At 38.5% G+C, this 25,956-nt stretch overlaps 1 protein-coding gene across 1 annotated transcript in view; it reads right to left on the bottom strand.

Moving 5' to 3' along the window:
- Positions 1-25,956, bottom strand: part of LOC138785109 (fibrillin-2-like) — a 364,563-nt gene that overhangs the window by 39,520 nt on the left and 299,087 nt on the right. The window contains exons 37-38 of the mRNA XM_069960684.1: positions 5,995-6,120; positions 4,424-4,576 (exon numbers count right to left, since the gene is read on the bottom strand). Of these exons, the coding sequence (XP_069816785.1) occupies positions 4,424-4,576; positions 5,995-6,120 (279 nt within the window). The remainder of the gene's footprint in view (positions 1-4,423; positions 4,577-5,994; positions 6,121-25,956) is intronic.

Below are 25,956 nucleotides of genomic sequence, written 5' to 3' on the forward strand. Positions count from 1 at the left end.
CTGTATACTCTGTGCTGGAACGTATCATATACAGCACTTGAGTGGAAGGATTATAGAGGGGGGACGCTGTATACTCTGTGCTGGAACGTATGGTATACAGCGGTGATGGAAGGATTATAGAGGGGGACGCTGTATACTCTGTGCTGGAACGTGTGGTATACAGCGGTGATGGAGGGATTATAGAGGGGGGACGCTGTATACTCTGTGCTGGAACGTGTGGTAATACAGCGGTGATGGAAGGATTATAGAGGGGGACGCTGTATACTCTGTGCTGGAACGTGTGGTATACAGCGGTGATGGAAGGATTATAGAGGGGGACGCTGTATACTCTGTGCTGGAACGTATCATATACAGCGGTGATGGAAGGATTATAGAGGGGGACGCTGTATACTCTGTGCTGGAACGTGTGGTATACAGCGGTGATGGAAGGATTATAGAGGGGGACGCTGTATACACTGTGCTGGAACGTGTGGTATACAGCTGTGATGGAAGGATTATAGAGGGGGACGCTGTATACTCTGTGCTGGAACGTGTGGTATACAGCGGTGATGGAAGGATTATAGAGGGGGACGCTGTATACTCTGTGCTGGAACGTATAGTATACAGCGGTGATGGAAGGATTATAGAGGGGGGCGCTGTATACTCTGTGCTGGAACGTGTGGTATACAGCGGTGATGGAAGGATTATAGAGGGGGACGCTGTATACTCTGTGCTGGAATGTGTGGTATACATCTGTGATGGAAGGATTATAGAGGGGGACGCTGTATACTCTGTGCTGGAACGTGTGGTATACAGCGGTGATGGAAGGATTATAGAGGGGGACGCTGTATACTCTGTGCTGGAACGTGTGGTATATAGCAGTGATGGAAGGATTATAGAGGGGGACGCTGTATACTCTGTGCTGGAACGTGTGGTATATAGCAGTGATGGAAGGATTATAGAGGGGGACGCTGTATACTCTGTGCTGGTACGTGTGGTATACAGCGGTGATGGAGGGATTATAGAGGGGGACGCTGTATACTCTGTGCTGGAACGTGTTGTATACAGCGGTGATGGAAGGATTATAGAGGGGGACGCTGTATACTCTGTGCTGGAACGTGTTGTATACAGCGGTGATGGAGGGATTATAGAGGGGGACGCTGTATACTCTGTGCTGGAACGTGTGGTATACATCTGTGATGGAGGGATTATAGAGGGGGACGCTGTATACTCTGTGCTGGAACGTATCATATACAGCAGTGATGGAAGGATTATAGAGGGGGACGCTGTATACTCTGTGCTGGAACGTGTGGTATACAGCGGTGATGGAAGGATTATAGAGGGGGACGCTGTATACTCTGTGCTGGAACGTGTGGTATACAGCGGTGATGGAAGGATTATAGAGGGGGACGCTGTATACCCTGTGCTGGAACGTGTGGTATACAGCGGTGATGGAAGGATTATAGAGGGGGACGCTGTATACTCTGTGCTGGAACGTGTGGTATACAGCGGTGATGGAAGGATTATAGAGGGGGACGCTGTATACTCTGTGCTGGAACGTGTGGTATACAGCGGTGATGGATGGATTATAGAGGGGGACGCTGTATACTCTGTGCTGGAACGTGTGGTATACAGCGGTGATGGAAGGATTATAGAGGGGGATGCTGTATACTCTGGGCTGGAACGTGTGGTATACATCTGTGATGGAGGGATTATAGAGGGGGACGCTGTATACTCTGTGCTGGAACGTATCATATACAGCAGTGATGGAAGGATTATAGAGGGGGACGCTGTATACTCTGTGCTGGAACGTGTAGTATACAGCGGTGATGGAAGGATTATAGAGGGGGACGCTGTATACTCTGTGCTGGAACGTGTAGTATACAGCGGTGATGGAAGGATTATAGAGGGGGACGCTGTATACTCTGTGCTGGAACGTGTGGTATACAGCGGTGATGGAGGGATTATAGAGGGGGACGCTGTATACTCTGTGCTGGAACGTATCATATACAGCGGTGATGGAAGGATTATAGAGGGGGACGCTGTATACTCTGTGCTGGAACGTGTGGTATACAGCGGTGATGGAGGGATTATAGAGGGGGACGCTGTATACTCTGTGCTGGAAAGTGTAGTATACAGTGGTGATGGAAGGATTATAGAGGGGGACGCTGTATACTCTGTGCTGGAACATGTGGTATACAGCGGTGATGGAAGGATTATAGAGGGGGACGCTGTATACTCTGTGCTGGAACGTATAGTATACAGCGGTGATGGAAGGATTATAGAGGGGGACGCTGTATACTCTGTGCTGGAACATGTGGTATACAGCGGTGATGGAAGGATTATAGAGGGGGACGCTGTATACACTGTGCTGGAACGTGTGGTATACAGCGGTGATGGAAGGATTATAGAGGGGGACGCTGTATACTCTGTGCTGGAACATATGGTATACAGCGGTGATGGAAGGATTATAGAGGGGGACGCTGTATACTCTGTGCTGGAACGTGTAGTATACAGCGGTGATGGAAGGATTATAGAGGGGGGCGCTGTATACTCTGTGCTGGAACGTGTGGTATACAGCGGTGATGGAAGGATTATAGAGGGGGACGCTGTATACTCTGTGCTGGAACGTGTAGTATACAGCGGTGATGGAAGGATTATAGAGGGGGACGCTGTATACTCTGTGCTGGAACGTGTGGTATACAGCGGTGATGGAGGGATTATAGAGGGGGACGCTGTATACTCTGTGCTGGAACGTATCATATACAGCGGTGATGGAAGGATTATAGAGGGGGACGCTGTATACTCTGTGCTGGAACGTGTGGTATACAGCAGTGATGGAAGGATTATAGAGGGGGACGCTGTATACTCTGTGCTGGAACGTGTGGTATACAGCGGTGATGGAAGGATTATAGAGGGGGACGCTGTATACTCTGTGCTGGAACGTGTGGTATACAGCGGTGATGGAAGGATTATAGAGGGGGACGCTGTATACTCTGTGCTGGAACGTGTGGTATACAGCGGTGATGGAAGGATTATAGAGGGGGACGCTGTATACTCTGTGCTGGAACGTATCATATACAGCAGTGATGGAAGGATTATAGAGGGGGGCGCTGTATACTCTGTGCTGGAACGTATCATATACAGCGGTGATGGAAGGATTATAGAGGGGGACGCTGTATACTCTGTGCTGGAACGTATCATATACAGCGGTGATGGAGGGATTATAGAGGGGGACGCTGTATACTCTGTGCTGGAACGTGTGGTATACATCTGTGATGGAAGGATTATAGAGGGGGACGCTGTATACTCTGTGCTGGAACGTGTGGTATACAGCGGTGATGGAAGGATTATAGAGGGGGGCGCTGTATACTCTGTGCTGGAACGTGTGGTATACAGCACTGATGGAAGGATTATAGAGGGGGACGCTGTATACTCTGTGCTGGAACGTGTGGTATACAGCGGTGATGGAAGGATTATAGAGGGGGACGCTGTATACTCTGTGCTGGAACGTATCATATACAGCAGTGATGGAAGGATTATAGAGGGGGACGCTGTATACTCTGTGCTGGAACGTATCATATACAGCGGTGATGGAGGGATTATAGAGGGGGACGCTGTATACTCTGTGCTGGAACGTGTGGTATACATCTGTGATGGAAGGATTATAGAGGGGGACGCTGTATACTCTGTGCTGGAACGTGTGGTATACAGCGGTGATGGAGGGATTATAGAGGGGGACGCTGTATACTCTGTGCTGGAACGTATAGTATACAGCGGTGATGGAAGGATTATAGAGGGGGGCGCTGTATACTCTGTGCTGGAACGTGTGGTATACAGCGCTGATGGAAGGATTATAGAGGGGGACGCTGTATACTCTGTGCTGGAACATATGGTATACAGCGGTGATGGAAGGATTATAGAGGGGGACGCTGTATACTCTGTGCTGGAACGTGTAGTATACAGCGGTGATGGAAGGATTATAGAGGGGGACGCTGTATACTCTGTGCTGGAACGTGTGGTATACAGCGGTGATGGAGGGATTATAGAGGGGGACGCTGTATACTCTGTGCTGGAACGTATCATATACAGCGGTGATGGAAGGATTATAGAGGGGGACGCTGTATACTCTGTGCTGGAACGTGTGGTATACAGCTGTGATGGAGGGATTATAGAGGGGGACGCTGTATACTCTGTGCTGGAACGTATCATATACAGCGGTGATGGAAGGATTATAGAGGGGGACGCTGTATACTCTGTGCTGGAACGTATCATATACAGCGGTGATGGAAGGATTATAGAGGGGGACGCTGTATACTCTGTGCTGGAACGTATCATATACAGTACTGGAAGACTGGAGGTTTATACAAAAGTAATTTACAAAGTTGTATAAGTTTCTGACCCCAGTTGATGTGAGAGTCCCCCTTTATGCGGTATCCTGTACCTGTTCCGGGGGTCGGGCACGGCTCGCACAGCTTACTCCAGGCCTTGCCGATATTATATGTACAGCAGCACATCTTCTTGGTGACATTGAAAGGCAGCTCGTTGTCACACAGGGATCCATTGTACGTCCTGTAACAATAACTCTTCCTCATATCTGTAAGAGATCAGAACAATCAGGGTCACTAATAACATACACAGTAATACATCCTACATCATACATGCACTCATCCATCATACATGCACTCATCATACATACATACATACATCATATATTCATCATACATTCACACATCATACATACACACTTTATACACCCGTCATACATGCACCCATCATACACACCCACTTTATACACCCATCATACATACACCCACCTTACTTTGACCAATCATACATACACACTTCATACACCCATCATACATACACCCATCATACACAGAAATAAACCCATCATACACAGTAATAAACCCATCATACATACACCCATCATACACAGTAATACACCCATCATACATGCACCCATCATACATGCACCCATCATACACAGTAATACACCCATCATACATGCACCCATCATACACAGTAATACACCCATCATACATGCACCCATCATACACAGTAATACACCCATCATACATGCACCCATCATACACAGTAATACACCCATCATACATGCACCCATCGTACACAGTAATACACCCATCATACATGCACCCATCATACACAGTAATACACCCATCATACATGCACCCATCCTACACAGTAATACACCCATCATACATGCACCCATCATACACAGTAATACACCCATCATACATGCACCCATCGTACACAGTAATACACCCATCATACATGCACCCATCATACACAGTAACACACCCATCATACATGCACCCATCATACACAGTAATACACCCATCATACATGCACCCATCGTACACAGTAATACACCCATCATGACATGGGATCACAGCAGTAATTTGTTGGTCAGACTAACAATAAGAGACTAAGCCACCACCATATTGTCAGCCATCCATGTATTATAGTATATACAGGAGTGACACATTAATTAAGGAGGCTTCTGCTAAAGGGGAACTCCAGGGGGGGGAGGTGTTGGGAAGAATGGATACTTACCTGTCCCTGCTCTCCCTGTAGGGCATTGCATGGAGCCCATGCGGCCTGTAGAGCATTGCATGGAGCCCGTGGGGCCTGTAGAGCATTGCATGGAGCCCATGGGGTCTGTAGGACATTGCATGGAGCCCATGGGGTCTGTAGGACATTGCATGGAGCCCATGAGGTCTGTAGAGCATTGCATAGGGCCTGTAGAGCATTGCATGGAGCCCGTGGGGCCTGTAGGGCATTGCATGGAGCCTGTAGAGCATTGCATGGAGCCCGTGGGGCCTGTAGGGCATTGCATGGAGCCCGTGGGGCCTGTGTTATGTGTCCCCCCTGCACCGGGCTTTGTCAGTATATCTGTCCACCACCCACAAAGGACGTTGTTTGCAGTAAGTAGTAGATAAGTACAGAGGTGTGGGGCTTATTCTGTGATCTCGTCCTCTTTCGGCCACTTACCCATACAGGTGTGCCCGCCATTGCCCTGCATGTACTCCGGGGGGCAGATGCAGGTGAAGTTACCCAAAGTATTGTAGCAGATTCCCGGACCGCAGACCCCAGGATTACTGACACACTCATCTATATCTACAAGGGAAGACAAAAGAAGCAGTGTAAAGACGGACGTCATATAGACACATAGGTGATAAGTATGTCAGTGCACATATACATTCTATAGGCTTCATAGAAAAGCACAACTGTTTGCTATATGTATAACATACTGAGCTATATATATCACATAAGGAGCTGTATAGATCACATAAGGAGCTGTATAGATCACATAAGGAGCTGCATATATCACATAAGGAGCTGTATAAATCACATAAGGAGCTGTATAGATCACATAAGGAGCTGTATATATCACATAAGGAGCTGTATAGATCACATAAGGAGCTGTATATATCACATAAGGAGCTGTATATATCACATAAGGAGCTGTATAGATCACATAAGGAGCTGTATATATCACATAAGGAGCTGTATAGATCACATAAGGAGCTGTATAGATCACATAAGGAGCTGTATATATCACATAAGGAGCTGTATATATCACATAAGGAGCTGTATATATCACATAAGGAGCTGTATATATCACATAAGGAGCTGTATAGATCACATAAGGAGCTGTATATATCACATAAGGAGCTGTATATATCACATAAGGAGCTGTATAGATCACATAAGGAGCTGTATATATCACATAAGGAGCTGTATAGATCACATAAGGAGCTGTATAGATCACATAAGGAGCTGTATATATCACATAAGGAGCTGTATAGATCACATAAGGAGCTGTATAGATCACATAAGGAGCTGTATAGATCACATAAGGAGCTGTATATATCACATAAGGAGCTGTATAGATCACATAAGGAGCTGTATAGATCACATAAGGAGCTGTATATATCACATAAGGAGCTGTATAGATCACATAAGGAGCTGTATATATCACATAAGGAGCTGTATATATCACATAAGGAGCTGTATAGATCACATAAGAGCTGTATATATCACATAAGGAGCTGTATAGATCACATAAGGAGCTGTATAGATCACATAAGGAGCTGTATAGATCACATAAGGAGCTGTATATATCACATAAGGAGCTGTATATATCACATAAGGAGCTGTATAAATCACATAAGGAGCTGTATAGATCACATAAGGAGCTGTATATATCACATAAGGAGCTGTATAGATCACATAAGGAGCTGTATAGATCACATAAGGAGCTGTATAAATCACATAAGGAGCTGTATAGATCACATAAGGAGCTGTATATATCACATAAGGAGCTGTATAGATCACATAAGGAGCTGTATAGATCACATAAGGAGCTGCATATATCACATAAGGAGCTGTATATATCACATAAGGAGCTGTATATATCACATAAGGAGCTGCATATATCACATAAGGAGCTGTATAGATCACATAAGGAGCTGTATATATCACATAAGGAGCTGTATATATCACATAAGGAGCTGTATAGATCACATAAGGAGCTGTATATATCACATAAGGAGCTGTATAGATCACATAAGGAGCTGTATAGATCACATAAGGAGCTGTATATATCACATAAGGAGCTGTATAGATCACATAAGGAGCTGTATAGATCACATAAGGAGCTGTATAGATCACATAAGGAGCTGTATATATCACATAAGGAGCTGTATAGATCACATAAGGAGCTGTATAGATCACATAAGGAGCTGTATATATCACATAAGGAGCTGTATAGATCACATAAGGAGCTGTATATATCACATAAGGAGCTGTATATATCACATAAGGAGCTGTATAGATCACATAAGGAGCTGTGTATATATCACATAAGGAGCTGTATAGATCACATAAGGAGCTGTATAGATCACATAAGGAGCTGTATAGATCACATAAGGAGCTGTATATATCACATAAGGAGCTGTATAGATCACATAAGGAGCTGTATAGATCACATAAGGAGCTGTATATATCACATAAGGAGCTGTATATATCACATAAGGAGCTGTATATATCACATAAGGAGCTGTATAGATCACATAAGGAGCTGTATATATCACATAAGGAGCTGTATAGATCACATAAGGAGCTGTATAGATCACATAAGGAGCTGTATGTATATATATATATATATATATTTCCCTTACGTCCTAAGCAGCAGCACATAAAGGGGAAGATTCTATCTTCCTGCAATGATAGGACAGATGGTAACAAGCAATAAAGAGTTAATTGCCCCGCCTATAAGACCCTATGCTGACCCAGCCTCCTTGTGTGATTCCTGGCTCTAGTACTGTGATTGAAGGATGCAGTGAAGCTGTGAGACTGCAGTGTGTGAACACAAGCCCAGAGTTGCTAGGATTGATTCCTTGCTCTAGTTCTGCTGTGGAAAGATGGATTGTGTGAACACAAGCCTAAAGTTGCTATTTTTATTACACCTGATGTTTCATTCAGTACTGCTATTGAATGAGGCAGTAAAGTTATGAAACTGCGTTGTGTGAACACAACCCTAGGATTGCTAGTGGTGTATTGATTGCACCTTACATGTCATCTATAGCTCTGCTTTTGTATGATGCAGTGAAGTTCTGAGACTGCATTGTATGAACACTACCCTAAAGTTGCTGGTTGTGTATTGAGCATCTGGGATCTTTTCTAGCACGGTTACTGATATTATAATGTTGCATTGAAGCTATGAAACAGCATTGTGTGTACACACGCCTAGAGTTGCTACATGTATAGTACTGATATTTTTAAAATAGTAAAACTTAGATATTGCAGGGTATGATCACAACTTTAGAGTTTCTAGTTGTGTACAGAGTATATCTGGTGTCTGTATTACATTAGTAATATTATATACCGAGTATACCTGGTAACTGTCTTACATTAGTAATATTATATACTGAGTACACCTGGTGTCTTACATTAGTACTATTATATACTGAGTACACCTGGTGTCTGTATTACATTAGTAATATTATATACCGAGTACACCTGGTGTCTGTATTACATTAGTGCTGCTATTATATACTGAGTACACCTGGTGTCTGTATTACATTAGTAATATTATATACTGAGTACACCTGGTGTCTGTATTACATTAGTACTATTATATACTGGATTACACCTGGTGTCTGTATTACATTAGTAATATTATATACTGAGTACACCTGGTGTCTGTATTACATTAGTACTGCTATTATATACTGAGTACACCTGGTGTCTGTATTACATTAGTAATATTATATACTGAGTACACCTGTGTCTGTATTACATTAGTAATATTATATACTGAGTACACCTGGTGTCTGTATTACATTAGTACTGCTATTATATACCGAGTACACCTGGTGTCTGTATTACATTAGTAATATTATATACTGAGTACACCTGGTGTCTGTATTACATTAGTAATATTATATACTGAGTACACCTGGTGTCTGTATTACATTAGTACTATTATATACTGAGTACACCTGGTGTCTGTATTACATTAGTACTATTATATACTGAGTACACCTGGTGTCAGTATTACATTAGTAATATTATATACTGAGTACACCTGGTGTCTGTATTACATTAGTACTATTATATACTGAGTACACCTGGTGTCTGTATTACATTAGTACTATTATATACTGAGTACACCTGGTGTCTGTATTACATTAGTACTGCTATTATATACTGAGTACACCTGGTGTCTGTATTACATTAGTAATATATATACTGAGTACACCTGGTGTCTGTATTACATTAGTACTATTATATACTGAGTACACCTGGTGTCTGTATTACATAGTACTGCTATTATATACTGAGTACACCTGGTGTCTGTATTACATTATTACTATTATATACTGAGTACACCTGGTGTCTGTATTACATTAGTACTGCTATTATATACTGAGTACACCTGGTGTCTGTATTACATTAGTGCTGCTATATATACTGAGTACACCTGGTGTCTGTATTACATTAGTAATATTATATACTGAGTACACCTGGTGTCTGTATTACATTAGTACTATTATATACTGAGTACACCTGGTGTCTGTATTACATTAGTAATATTATATACTGAGTACACCTGGTGTCTGTATTACATTAGTACTATTATATACTGAGTACACCTGGTGTCTGTATTACATTAGTACTGCTATTATATACTGAGTACACCTGGTGTCTGTATTACATTAGTACTATTATATACTGAGTACACCTGGTGTCTGTATTACATTAGTACTGCTATTATATACTGAGTACACCTGGTGTCTGTATTACATTAGTGCTGCTATTATATACTGAGTACACCTGGTGTCTGTATTACATTAGTAATATTATATACTGAGTACACCTGGTGTCTGTATTACATTAGTACTATTATATACTGAGTACACCTGGTGTCTGTATTACATTAGTAATATTATATACTGAGTACACCTGGTGTCTGTATTACATTAGTACTGCTATTATATACTGAGTACACCTGGTGTCTGTATTACATTAGTAATATTATATACTGAGTACACCTGGTGTCTGTATTACATTAGTAATATTATATACTGAGTACACCTGGTGTCTGTATTACATTAGTACTGCTATTATATACTGAGTACACCTGGTGTCTGTATTACATTAGTACTATTATATACTGAGTACACCTGGTGTCTGTATTACATTAGTACTATTATATACTGAGTACACCTGGTGTCTGTATTACATTAGTACTATTATATACTGAGTACACCTGGTGTCTGTATTACATTAGTAATATTATATACTGAGTACACCTGGTGTCTGTATTACATTAGTAATATTATATACTGAGTACACCTGGTGTCTGTATTACATTAGTAATATTATATACTGAGTACACCTGGTGTCTGTATTACATTAGTACTATTATATACTGAGTACACCTGGTGTCTGTATTACATTAGTAATATTATATACTGAGTACACCTGGTGTCTGTATTACATTAGTACTATTATATACTGAGTACACCTGTGTCTGTATTACATTAGTACTATTATATACTGAGTACACCTGGTGTCTGTATTACATTAGTACTGCTATTATATACTGAGTACACCTGGTGTCTGTATTACATTAGTAATATTATATACTGAGTACACCTGGTGTCTGTATTACATTAGTAATATTATATACTGAGTACACCTGGTGTCTGTATTACATTAGTAATATTATATACTGAGTACACCTGGTGTCTGTATTACATTAGTACTATTATATACTGAGTACACCTGGTGTCAGTATACATTAGTAATATTATATACTGGAGTACACCTGGTGTCTGTATTACATTAGTAATATTATATACTGAGTACACCTGGTGTCTGTATTACATTATGTAATATTATATACTGAGTACACCTGGTGTCTATCTTACATTAGTAATACTTATATACTGAGTACACTGGTGTCTGTATTACATTAGTACTATTATATACTGAGTACACCTGGTGTCTGTATACATTAGTCACTATTATATACTGAGTAACCTGTGTGTCTGTATTACATTAGTACTGCTATATATACTGAGTACACCTGGTGTCTGTATTACATTAGTAATATTATATACTGAGTACACCTGGTGTCTGTATTACATTAGTACTATTATATACTGAGTACACCTGGTGTCTGTATTACATTAGTAATATTATATACTGAGTACACCTGGTGTCTGTATTACATTAGTAATATATACTGAGTACACCTGGTGTCTGTATTACATTAGTAATATTATATACTGAGTACACCTGGTAACTGTCTTACATTAGTAATATTATATACTGAGTACACCTGGTAACTGTCTTACATTAGTAATATTATATACTGAGTACACCTGGTGTCTGTATTACATTAGTAATATTATATACTGAGTACACCTGGTGTCTGTATTACATTAGTAATATTATATACTGAGTACACCTGGTGTCTGTATTACATTAGTAATATATATACTGAGTACACCTGGTGTCTGTATTACATTAGTAATATTATATACTGAGTACACCTGGTGTCTGTATTACATTAGTACTGCTATTATATACTGAGTACACCTGGTGTCTGTATTACATTAGTAATATTATATACTGAGTACACCTGGTGTCTGTATTACATTAGTAATATTATATACTGAGTACACCTGGTGTCTGTATTACATTAGTATTATATACTGAGTACACCTGGTGTCTGTATTACATTAGTAATATTATATACTGAGTACACCTGGTGTCTGTATTACATTAGTACTATTATATACTGAGTACACCTGGTGTCTGTATTACATTAGTACTATTATATACTGAGTACACCTGGTGTCTGTATTACATTAGTACTATTATTATATACTGAGTACACCTGGTGGCTGTATTACATTAGTAATATTATATACTGAGTACACCTGGTGTCTGTATTACATTAGTAATATTATATACTGAGTACACCTGGTGTCTGTATTACATTAGTAATATTACATACTGAGTACACCTGGTGTCCGTATTACATTAGTAATATTATATACTGAGTACACCTGGTGTCTGTATTACATTAGTAATATTATATACTGAGTACACCTGGTGTCTGTATTACATTAGACTGTTATTATTACTGAGTACACCTGGTGTCTGTATTACATTAGTAATATTATATACTGAGTACACCTGGTGTCTGTATTACATTAGTACTATTATATACTGAGTACACCTTGGTGTCTGTATTACATTAGTAATATTATATACTGAGTACACCTGGTGTCTGTATTACATTAGTAATATTATATACTGAGTACACCTGGTGTCTGTATTACATTAGTAATATTATATACTGAGTACACCTGGTGTGTCTGTATACATTAGTACTGCTATTATATACTGAGTACACCTAGTGTCTGTATTACATTAGTACTGGTTATTATATACTGAGTACACCTGGTGTCTGTATTACATTAGTAATATTATATACCGAGTACACCTGGTGTCTGTATTACATTAGTACTGCTATTATATACTGAGTACACCTGGTGTCTGTATTACATTAGTAATATTATATACTGAGTATACCTGGTGTCTGTATTACATTAGTACTGTTATTATATACTGAGTACACCTGGTGTCTGTATTACATTAGTACTTATATATAACTGAGTACACCTGTGGGGTCTGTATTACATTAGTAGCTATTATATACTGAGTACACCTGGTGCTCTGTATTACATTAAGTACTATTATATACTGAGTACACCTGGTGTCCTGTATTACATTAGTAATATTATATACTGAGTACACCTGGTGTCTGTATTACATTAGTAATATTATATACTGAGTACACCTGGTGTCTGTATTACATTAGTACTATTATATACTGAGTACACCTGGTGTCTGTATTACATTAGTAATATTATATACTGAGTACACCTGGTGTCTGTATTACATTAGTACTATTATATACTGAGTACACCTGGTGTCTGTATTACATTAGTACTATTATATACTGAGTACACCTGGTGTCTGTATTACATTAGTACTATTATATACTGAGTACACCTGGTGTCTGTATTACATTAGTAATATTATATACTGAGTACACCTGGTGTCTGTATTACATTAGTACTATTATATACTGAGTACACCTGGTGTCTGTATTACATTAGTACTATTATTATATACTGAGTACACCTGGTGTCTGTATTACATTAGTAATATTATATACTGAGTACACCTGGTGTCTGTATTACATTAGCTGTATATATACTGAGTACACCTGGTGTCTGTATTACATTAGTAATATTATATACTGAGTACACCTGGTGTCTGTAATTACATTAGTAATATTATATTCTGAGTACACCTGGTGTCTGTATACATTAGTAATATTATATACTGAGTACACCTGGTGTCTGTATTACATTAGTAATATTATATACTGAGTACACCTGGTGTCTGTATTACATTAGTAATATTATATACTGAGTACACCTGGTGTCTGTATTACATTAGTAATATTATATACTGAGTACACCTGGTGTCTGTATTACATTAGTACTATTATATACTGAGTACACCTGGTGTCTGTATTACATTAGTAATATTATATACTGAGTACACCTGGTGTCTGTATTACATTAGTAATATTATATACTGAGTACACCTGGTGTCTGTATTACATTAGTAATATTATATACTGAGTACACCTGGTGTCTGTATTACATTAGTACTATTATATACTGAGTACACCTGGTGTCTGTATTACATTAGTAATATTATATACTGAGTACACCTGGTGTCTGTATTACATTAGTACTGCTATTATATACTGAGTACACCTGGTGTCTGTATTACATTAGTAATATTATATACTGAGTACACCTGGTGTCTGTATTACATTAGTGCTATTATATACTGAGTACACCTGGTGTCTGTATTACATTAGTACTGTTATTATATACTGAGTACACCTGGTGTCTGTATTACATTAGTTATATTATATACTGAGTACACCTGGTGTCTGTATTACATTAGTGCTATTATATACCGAGTACACCTGGTGTCTGTATTACATTAGTACTATTATATACTGAGTACACCTGGTGTCTGTATTACATTAGTAATATTATATACTGAGTACACCTGGTGTCTGTATTACATTAGTAATATTATATACTGAGTACACCTGGTGTCTGTATTACATTAGTAATATTATATACTGAGTACACCTGGTGTCTGTATTACATTAGTAATATTATATACTGAGTACACCTGGTGGCTGTATTACATTAGTAATATTATATACCGAGTACACCTGGTGTCTGTATTACATTAGTAATATTATATACTGAGTACACCTGGTGTCTGTATTACATTAGTACTATTATATACTGAGTACACCTGGTGTCTGTATTACATTAGTACTGCTATTATATACTGAGTACACCTGGTGTCTGTATTACATTAGTAATATTATATACTGAGTACACCTGGTGTCTGTATTACATTAGTACTATTATATACTGAGTACACCTGGTGTCTGTATTACATTAGTAATATTATATACTGAGTACACCTGGTGTCTGTATTATATTAGTAATATTATATACTGAGTACACCTGGTGTCTGTATTACATTAGTACTGTTATTATATACTGAGTACACCTGGTGTCTGTATTACATTAGTAATATTATATACTGAGTACACCTGGTGTCTGTATTACATTAGTACTGCTATTATATACTGAGTACACCTGGTGTCTGTATTACATTAGTAATATTATATACTGAGTACACCTGGTGTCTGTATTACATTAGTAATATTATATACTGAGTACACCTGGTGTCTGTATTACATTAGTAATATTATATACTGAGTACACCTGGTGTCTGTATTACATTAGTAATATTATATACTGAGTACACCTGGTGTCTGTATTACATTAGTACTGTTATTATATACTGAGTACACCTGGTGTCTGTATTACATTAGTACTATTATATACTGAGTACACCTGGTGTCTGTATTACATTAGTACTGCTATTATATACTGAGTACACCTGGTGTCTGTATTACATTAGTAATATTATATACTGAGTACACCTGGTGTCTGTATTACATTAGTACTGCTATTATATACTGAGTACACCTGGTGTCTGTATTACATTAGTACTATTATATACTGAGTACACCTGGTGTCTGTATTACATTAGTAATATTATATACTGAGTACACCTGGTGGCTGTCTTACATTAGTAATATTATATACTGAGTACACCTGGTGTCTGTATTACATTAGTACTATTATATACTGAGTACACCTGGTGTCTGTATTACATTAGTACTATTATATACTGAGTACACCTGGTGTCTGTATTACATTAGTACTATTATATACTGAGTATACCTGGTGTCTGTATTACATTAGTAATATTATATACTGAGTACACCTGGTGTCTGTATTACATTAGTACTATTATATACTGAGTACACCTGGTGTCTGTATTACATTAGTGCTATTATATACTGAGTACACCTGGTGTCTGTATTACATTAGTAATATTATATACTGAGTACACCTGGTGTCTGTATTACATTAGTAATATTATATACTGAGTACACCTGGTGTCTGTATTACATTAGTACTATTATATACTGAGTACACCTGGTGTCTGTATTACATTAGTACTATTATATACTGAGTACACCTGGTGTCTGTATTACATTAGTAATATTATATACTGAGTACACCTGGTGTCTGTATTACATTAGTAATATTATATACTGAGTACACCTGGTGTCTGTATTACATTAGTAATATTATATACTGAGTACACCTGGTGTCTGTATTACATTAGTAATATTATATACTGAGTACACCTGGTGTCTGTATTACATTAGTACTGCTATTATATACTGAGTACACCTGGTGTCTGTATTACATTAGTACTGCTATTATATACTGAGTACACCTGGTGTCTGTATTACATTAGTAATATTATATACTGAGTACACCTGGTGTCTGTATTACATTAGTGCTATTATATACCGAGTACACCTGGTGTCTGTATTACATTAGTACTATTATATACTGAGTACACCTGGTGTCTGTATTACATTAGTAATATTATATACTGAGTACACCTGGTGTCTGTATTACATTAGTAATATTATATACTGAGTACACCTGGTGTCTGTATTACATTAGTAATATTATATACTGAGTACACCTGGTGTCTGTATTACATTAGTAATATTATATACTGAGTACACCTGGTGGCTGTATTACATTAGTAATATTATATACCGAGTACACCTGGTGTCTGTATTACATTAGTAATATTATATACTGAGTACACCTGGTGTCTGTATTACATTAGTACTATTATATACTGAGTACACCTGGTGTCTGTATTACATTAGTACTGCTATTATATACTGAGTACACCTGGTGTCTGTATTACATTAGTACTATTATATACTGAGTACACCTGGTGTCTGTATTACATTAGTAATATTATATACTGAGTACACCTGGTGTCTGTATTACATTAGTAATATTATATACTGAGTACACCTGGTGTCTGTATTATATTAGTAATATTATATACTGAGTACACCTGGTGTCTGTATTACATTAGTACTGTTATTATATACTGAGTACACCTGGTGTCTGTATTACATTAGTAATATTATATACTGAGTACACCTGGTGTCTGTATTACATTAGTACTGCTATTATATACTGAGTACACCTGGTGTCTGTATTACATTAGTAATATTATATACTGAGTACACCTGGTGTCTGTATTACATTAGTAATATTATATACTGAGTACACCTGGTGTCTGTATTACATTAGTAATATTATATACTGAGTACACCTGGTGTCTGTATTACATTAGTAATATTATATACTGAGTACACCTGGTGTCTGTATTACATTAGTACTGTTATTATATACTGAGTACACCTGGTGTCTGTATTACATTAGTACTATTATATACTGAGTACACCTGGTGTCTGTATTACATTAGTAATATTATATACTGAGTATACCTGGTGTCTGTATTACATTAGTACTGCTATTATATACTGAGTACACCTGGTGTCTGTATTACATTAGTAATATTATATACTGAGTACACCTGGTGTCTGTATTACATTAGTACTGCTATTATATACTGAGTACACCTGGTGTCTGTATTACATTAGTAATATTATATACTGAGTACACCTGGTGTCTGTATTACATTAGTACTGCTATTATATACTGAGTACACCTGGTGTCTGTATTACATTAGTACTATTATATACTGAGTACACCTGGTGTCTGTATTACATTAGTACTATTATATACTGAGTATACCTGGTGTCTGTATTACATTAGTAATATTATATACTGAGTACACCTGGTGTCTGTATTACATTAGTAATATTATATACTGAGTACACCTGGTGTCTGTATTACATTAGTAATATTATATACTGAGTACACCTGGTGTCTGTATTACATTAGTACTATTATATACTGAGTATACCTGGTGTCTGTATTACATTAGTAATATTATATACTGAGTACACCTGGTGTCTGTATTACATTAGTAATATTATATACTGAGTACACCTGGTGTCTGTATTACATTAGTAATATTATATACTGAGTACACCTGGTGTCTGTATTACATTAGTAATATTATATACTGAGTACACCTGGTGTCTGTATTACATTAGTAATATTATATACTGAGTACACCTGGTGTCTGTATTACATTAGTAATATTATATACTGAGTACACCTGGTGTCTGTATTACATTAGTACTGCTATTATATACTGAGTACACCTGGTGTCTGTTTTACATTAGTAATATTATATACTGAGTACACCTGGTGTCTGTATTACATTAGTAATATTATATACTGAGTACACCTGGTGTCTCTTACATTAGTAATATTATATACTGAGTACACCTGGTGTCTGTATTACATTAGTACTATTATATACTGAGTACACCTGGTGTCTGTATTACATTAGTAATATTATATACTGAGTACACCTGGTGTCTGTATTACATTAGTACTATTATATACTGAGTACACCTGGTGTCTGTATTACATTAGTAATATTATATACTGAGTACACCTGGTGTCTGTATTACATTAGTAATATTATATACTGAGTACACCTGGTGTCTGTATTACATTAGTACTATTATATACTGAGTACACCTGGTGTCTGTATTACATTAGTACTGCTATTATATACTGAGTATACCTGGTGTCTGTATTACATTAGTAATATTATATACTGAGTACACCTGGTGTCTGTATTACATTAGTAATATTATATACTGAGTACACCTGGTGTCTGTATTACATTAGTAATATTATATACTGAGTACACCTGGTGTCTGTATTACATTAGTACTATTATATACTGAGTACACCTGGTGTCTGTATTACATTAGTAATATTATATACTGAGTACACCTGGTGTCTGTATTACATTAGTACTATTATATACTGAGTACACCTGGTGTCTGTATTACATTAGTAATATTATATACTGAGTACACCTGGTGTCTGTATTACATTAGTACTGCTATTATATACCGAGTACACCTGGTGTCTGTATTACATTAGTAATATATACTGAGTACACCTGGTGTCTGTATTACATTAGTATTATATACTGAGTACACCTGGTGTCTGTATTACATTAGTACTATTATATACTGAGTACACCTGGTGTCTGTATTACATTAGTAATATTATATACTGAGTACACCTGGTGTCTGTATTACATTAGTAATATTATATACTGAGTACACCTGGTGTCTGTATTACATTAGTACTGCTATTATATACTGAGTACACCTGGTGTCTGTATTACATTAGTAATATTATATACCGAGTACACCTGGTGTCTGTTTTACATTAGTACTATTATATACTGAGTACACCTGGTGTCTGTTTTACATTAGTACTATTATATACTGAGTACACCTGGTGTCTGTATTACATTAGTAATATTATATATGGAGTACACCTGGTGTCTGTATTACATTAGTACTATTATATACTGAGTACACCTGGTGTCTGTATTACATTAGTAATATTATATACTGAGTACACCTGGTGTCTGTATTACATTAGTACTGCTATTATATACTGAGTACACCTGGTGTCTGTATTACATTAGTAATATTATATACTGAGTACACCTGGTGTCTGTATTACATTAGTAATATTATATACAGAGTACACCTGGTGTCTGTATTACATTAGTAATATTATATACTGAGTACACCTGGTGTCTGTATTACATTAGTAATATTATATACTGAGTACACCTGGTGTCTGTATTACATTAGTAATATTATATACTGAGTACACCTGGTGTCTGTTTTACATTAGTACTATTATATACTGAGTACACCTGGTGTCTGTATTACATTAGTACTGCTATTATATACCGAGTACACCTGGTGTCTGTATTACATTAGTACTGCTATTATATACCGAGTACACCTGGTGTCTGTTTTACATTAGTACTATTATATACTGAGTACACCTGGTGTCTGTATTACATTAGTAATATTATATACGGAGTACACCTGGTGTCTGTATTACATTAGTAATATTATATACGGAGTACACCTGGTGTCTGTATTACATTAGTAATATTATATACTGAGTACACCTGGTGTCTGTATTACATTAGTACTATTATATACTGAGTACACCTGGTGTCTGTATTACATTAGTAATATTATATACGGAGTACACCTGGTGTCTGTATTACATTAGTAATATTATATACTGAGTACACCTGGTGTCTGTATTACATTAGTACTGCTATTATATACCGAGTACACCTGGTGTCTGTATTACATTAGTAATATTATATACTGAGTACACCTGGTGTCTGTATTACATTAGTAATATTATATACTGAGTACACCTGGTGTCTGTATTACATTAGTACTGCTATTATATACTGAGTACACCTGGTGTCTGTATTACATTAGTAATATTATATACTGAGTACACCTGGTGTCTGTATTACATTAGTAATATTATATACGGAGTACACCTGGTGTCTGTATTACATTAGTAATATTATATACTGAGTACACCTGGTGTCTGTATTACATTAGTAATATTATATACGGAGTACACCTGGTGTCTGTATTACATTAGTGCTATTATATACTGAGTACACCTGGTGTCTGTATTACATTAGTAATATTATATACTGAGTACACCTGGTGTCTGTTTTACATTAGTACTATTATATACTGAGTACACCTGGTGTCTGTATTACATTAGTAATATTATATACGGAGTACACCTGGTGTCCTGTATTACATTAGTAAATATATTTATACTGTAGTACACCTGGTGGTCTGTATTACATTAGTAATATTATATACGGAGTACACCTGGTGTCTGTATTACATTAGTACTATTATATACTGAGTACACCTGGTGTCTGTATTACATTAGTACTATTATATACTGAGTACACCTGGTGTCTGTATTACATTAGTAATATTATATACTGAGTACACCTGGTGTCTGTATTACATTAGTAATATTATATACTGAGTACACCTGGTGTCTGTATTACATTAGTACTATTATATACTGAGTACACCTGGTGTCTGTATTACATTAGTACTGCTATTATATACCGAGTACACCTGGTGTCTGTATTACATTAGTAATATTATATACTGAGTACACCTGGTGTCTGTATTACATTAGTAATATTATATACTGAGTACACCTGGTGTCTGTATTACATTAGTACTAAAAGAAAGAGAGCAAAAAACCACAGGCACCGGCGCCTCGTGTAACACCTCAGGATAAATGGGATAGTGGGTAGGGAGATGTTGCACTCACCTAAGAGCCACTTGGGCCTGATGCGTATCACCCAAAGAGGGTTAAGAAGTGTAGAAATGTCCAGATCCCGGTAGCTGCTAAGCTAGACGTACCAACGGACGGGATGCTCCCACCGGGGGCCCGTATAGGAATGATGCAGAGAAAGTGATAAAAAACACAGGTACAGTGACTCCAGCGCTGCTACCGTAGGACCATCACAGGATTCCGATAGTTAAGATCATAGAGGATTTATTTATAAAACAAAGCATGAGGTTAACATGTTTCGGGAAAAAGCTATCCCTTCCTCAGAACCAGTATGCAGGAGTGAGTAGAACACAGTCAGGTTTAAATGGAGGTAAAAAGCCCGCCAATCCCGCCCCCAAAAGGGGCGGGAGGGGAGGGAAATTCAAAAAATAAAAAAAATAATGAACATGAACATAGATAGATTCTAAAAACCTCATAAATAGATGAGTAGAGTGTATAATTATTAGAATAAATGGGTAGAGGCACTGGCTAGTGGGAATTACTTGATAAACACTGATACCACATATATACATATATATATATAGAGAGAGAGAAGAACTAATAGCGCATGTATACATAAAAAATGAATATAATAAATGATTACATGGGTAAATGAATGGATAAATAAAAAACATACTTATAGGTGAATAAATGAAGGGATGAATACCCACTTATATAGGCCCACACATAACTAAAGGGGGAATTCAGCGGAATGTACTGGATATTAAACAACAAATGACAATGTACAGTATATTGAGATGTATATTAAACAACAACAAATGGCCCACTGAGGTGGAATGAATATACACTTATATATGTCCACACAAAAACAGAGGGGGAATTAGACGGAATGTACAGTATATCGAGATGTAAACTCTACTGTACAGTATATCGAGATGTACAGTATATAGAAATATAAATTAAAAACAAATGGCCCACTACGGTGGAAGCTAGATGATAAAAAAGACCAATGGATGAGGGATGGAGTGTAGGAATAAAAAGGGGGACGGGGGGAAGGAAGAGAATGGAGACCTGGGAGGGGGGAGGGGGAAGACCTGTATGTACAGGTGGATACTACTAGTTATGCACATTCTCGATGTACTCATTGAGTCCTTGGGGGACCAAGGTTTTCAGTTTAAAAATCCAGAAGTTCTCACGTCTGCATAATCTCTGGAATCTCTGGCCCCCACGTGTGACGGTCTCGATAGGTGTAATAGTGAAACCTGAGAAGTTACAATTACAGCAGGTTGCCGCGTGACGTGAAAGACTGTGGAGCAGAAATCCTCTTTCGACATTGGATCGATGTTGATTCATACGGGCACGGAGCGGTTGGGTGGTGCGGCCGACATATTGGATTCCACAGGAGCAGGTGAGTAGATAGATGACATAGGAAGTGCTACATGAGATGTAAGATTCAATCTGGAAATTGTCACCATCACGGTGGACTTAAAGTCTGTAGCTCTGTTGGTGATATTGAGACAACATTTGCACTTATTGATCCCGCATTTAAAGCTCCCTAGTGGTTTGGCCAAAAATGATGACGTGATGGTTTGGTTATTACTGCTCGTAATGCTCCTTAGTTTGCTGGGTGCTAAAATATTTTTAAGGGAACGTGCTCTTCTGAACGTGATGGCTGGACATGGGGGTAGGGTGTCTTTCAAGAATGGATCATTCTGGAGGATTTTCCAATGGTTTTTTAACTTATATGTATTCACCTATAAGTACTGTATCTTTTTTATTTATCCATTCATTTACCCATGTAATCATTTATTATATTCATTTTTTATGTATACATGCGCTATTAGTTCTTCTCTCTCTCTCTCTATATATATATGTATATATGTGGTATCAGTGTTTATCAAGTAATTCCCACTAGCCAGTGCCTCTACCCATTTATTCTAATATTTATACACTCTACTCATCTATTTATGAGGTTTTTAGAATCTATCTATGTTCATGTTCATTATTTTTTTTTTTTGAATTTCCCTCCCCTCCCGCCCCTTTTGGGGGCGGGATTGGCGGGCTTTTTACCTCTATTTAAACCTGACTGTGTTCTACTCACTCCTGCATACTGGTTCTGAGGAAGGGATAAGCTTTTTCCCGAAACATGTTAACCTCATGCTTTGTTTTATAAATAAATCCTCTCTATGATCTTAACTATCGGAATCCTGTGATGGTCCTACGGTAGCAGCGCTGGAGTCACTGTACCTGTGTTTTTTATCACTTTCTCTGCATCATTACATTAGTTCTGCTATTGAAACAATGATCCATTGAAACAATGAGGCTGCATGGTGTGAACACAGCCTTAGAATTGCTAGTTGTGTATCAGCTGCTCTGAGGTATCTGGTTTTCTTGCACTACACAGCAGTCTGTACCTGGCGCAGGTTTATTATCATTTTATCTCAATGCAGGAATCTAATGTCCAAAGTCTCAGGGTGAGGAAACCTATGGGAAAGCTCAGTCACTTATGTGTGTGTCCTGCAAGATCCCACATCCAGATGGCAGTGGGATTCAGTTCTGTTTGTAGATTGTATCTTCATTGTAAACCATTACAGAAGATGTTATATCTGAAGCAGATGGTGCTTACTTCTGAGTATGTGTGTCACTCCACAGTTGGCTGCCCAGTCCGTGGCCCCTCCACAGTTGGCTGCCTGGTCCGTGGCCCCTCCACAGTTGGCTGCCCGGTCCGTGGCCCCTCCACAGTTGGCTGCCTGGTCTGTGGCCCCTCCACAGTTGACTGCCTGGTCCGTGGCCCCTCCACAGTTGGCTGCCTGATCCGTGGCCCCTCCACAGTTGGCTGCCTGCTCCGTGGCCCCTCCACAGTTGGCTGCCTGGTCCGTGGCCCCTCCACGGTTGGAGAGGAGCATTAGACTTTGCCAGAGATGGATGTTCTTTCTAATAATACTCAATCTACCATGAGAATCCACCTGAATGGATTGGGGACACTCTGAGGAAGGACTCTTCCTTACAGAAAGGTACAATCTCTGCCCCAGTCTGAAAAGGAGAAGGAAATCCTCCCTTGTTCCCCATTCTATAGAAGTTTCCAGCATGGAAGGTACTGGAAGAAATGATGGATCCGTCACTAAAAGGGATCGTCCATCTCAGAGGTCTTGTGGATGGGGACAAAGAACCTTGTGACTAAAGCTTCGTTGGCAGCAACCGTGGGTTTACCTTATGATGCCAAATTCTCGACAGTTTCCGATCCAAAGAAGGTACGTTGTTGGTGAACGTCCATAGATCTACAGTTCTAAGCAAAGAAGGTTCCATAGGGAGGACATATGCTCTGTGCTCCCCCTCCTAAAGGAGACTAACCATGCTAGTTGTGAGAGACTCATATCTACATGTACCTAGCTACAGAGAAGACTGTATACACCTGCATGTACCTGGCTACAGAGAAGACTGTATACACCTGCATGTACCTGGCTACAGAGAAGACTGCATACACCTGCATGTACCTGGCTACAGAGAAGACTGCATACACCTGCATGTACCTGGCTACAGAGAAGACTGCATACACCTGCATGTACCTGGCTACAGAGAAGACTGCATACACCTGCATGTACCTGGCTACAGAGAAGACTGCATACACCTGCATGTACCTGGCTACAGAGAAGACTGCATACACCTGCATGTACCTGGCTACAGAGGAAGACTGCATACACCTGCATGTACCTGGCTACAGAGAAGACTGCATACACCTGCATGTACCTGGCTACAGAGAAGACTGCATACACCTGCATTTACCTGGCTACAGAGAAGACTGTATACACCTGCATATACCTGGCTACAGAGAAGACTGCATATACCTGCATGTACCTGGCTACAGAGAAGACTGCATATACCTGGCTACAGAGAAGACTGCATACACCTGCATGTACCTGGCTACAGAGAAGACTGCATATACCTGCATGTACCTGGCTACAGAAAAGACTGCATACACCTGCATGTACCTGGCTACAGAGAAGACTGCATACACCTGCATATACCTGGCTACAGAGAAGACTGCATACACCTGCATGTACCTGGCTACAGAGAAGACTGCATATTCCTTTGCATCTTTCTGAAATCCCCTCCGCTCCCTTTACATTCACTAAGGTTACCTGCCGGGCCTGGTATATACATATATCTATCCTAAGATAAGAAGGGAAGTAGATGGGACACTCTTCTATGTTATGTCGGCTGTAGTCACCATCTGGAGAGAATCCAAGATCACCATTGTCTCCTTCCTGCACGAGTTTTTTAATTGTCAAAAACTTACAGTACTATATATTCACCTACCCGTAACCATTACTAGGATACAGGGTCAGGATTCCCAGAACTCCCCAATTGGTGTCCCTTCACCCAATGATGATTGTCAGGTCTCATGACGTCTGCAAGCAACGAATTGAATAGGCAGGTTGGCGTATGTATCCCCGTGCAGCAGAAGCTGTCAGTATGGGACCAAAGAATAAACAGCCTCCATTGGGTTATGGTTTATACCCAGAGATACAAGGGCCTCAAC

This window comes from Dendropsophus ebraccatus, chromosome 3 (genome assembly GCF_027789765.1).
Source record: "Dendropsophus ebraccatus isolate aDenEbr1 chromosome 3, aDenEbr1.pat, whole genome shotgun sequence".
NCBI classification, from domain to species: Eukaryota; Metazoa; Chordata; class Amphibia; order Anura; family Hylidae; genus Dendropsophus; species Dendropsophus ebraccatus.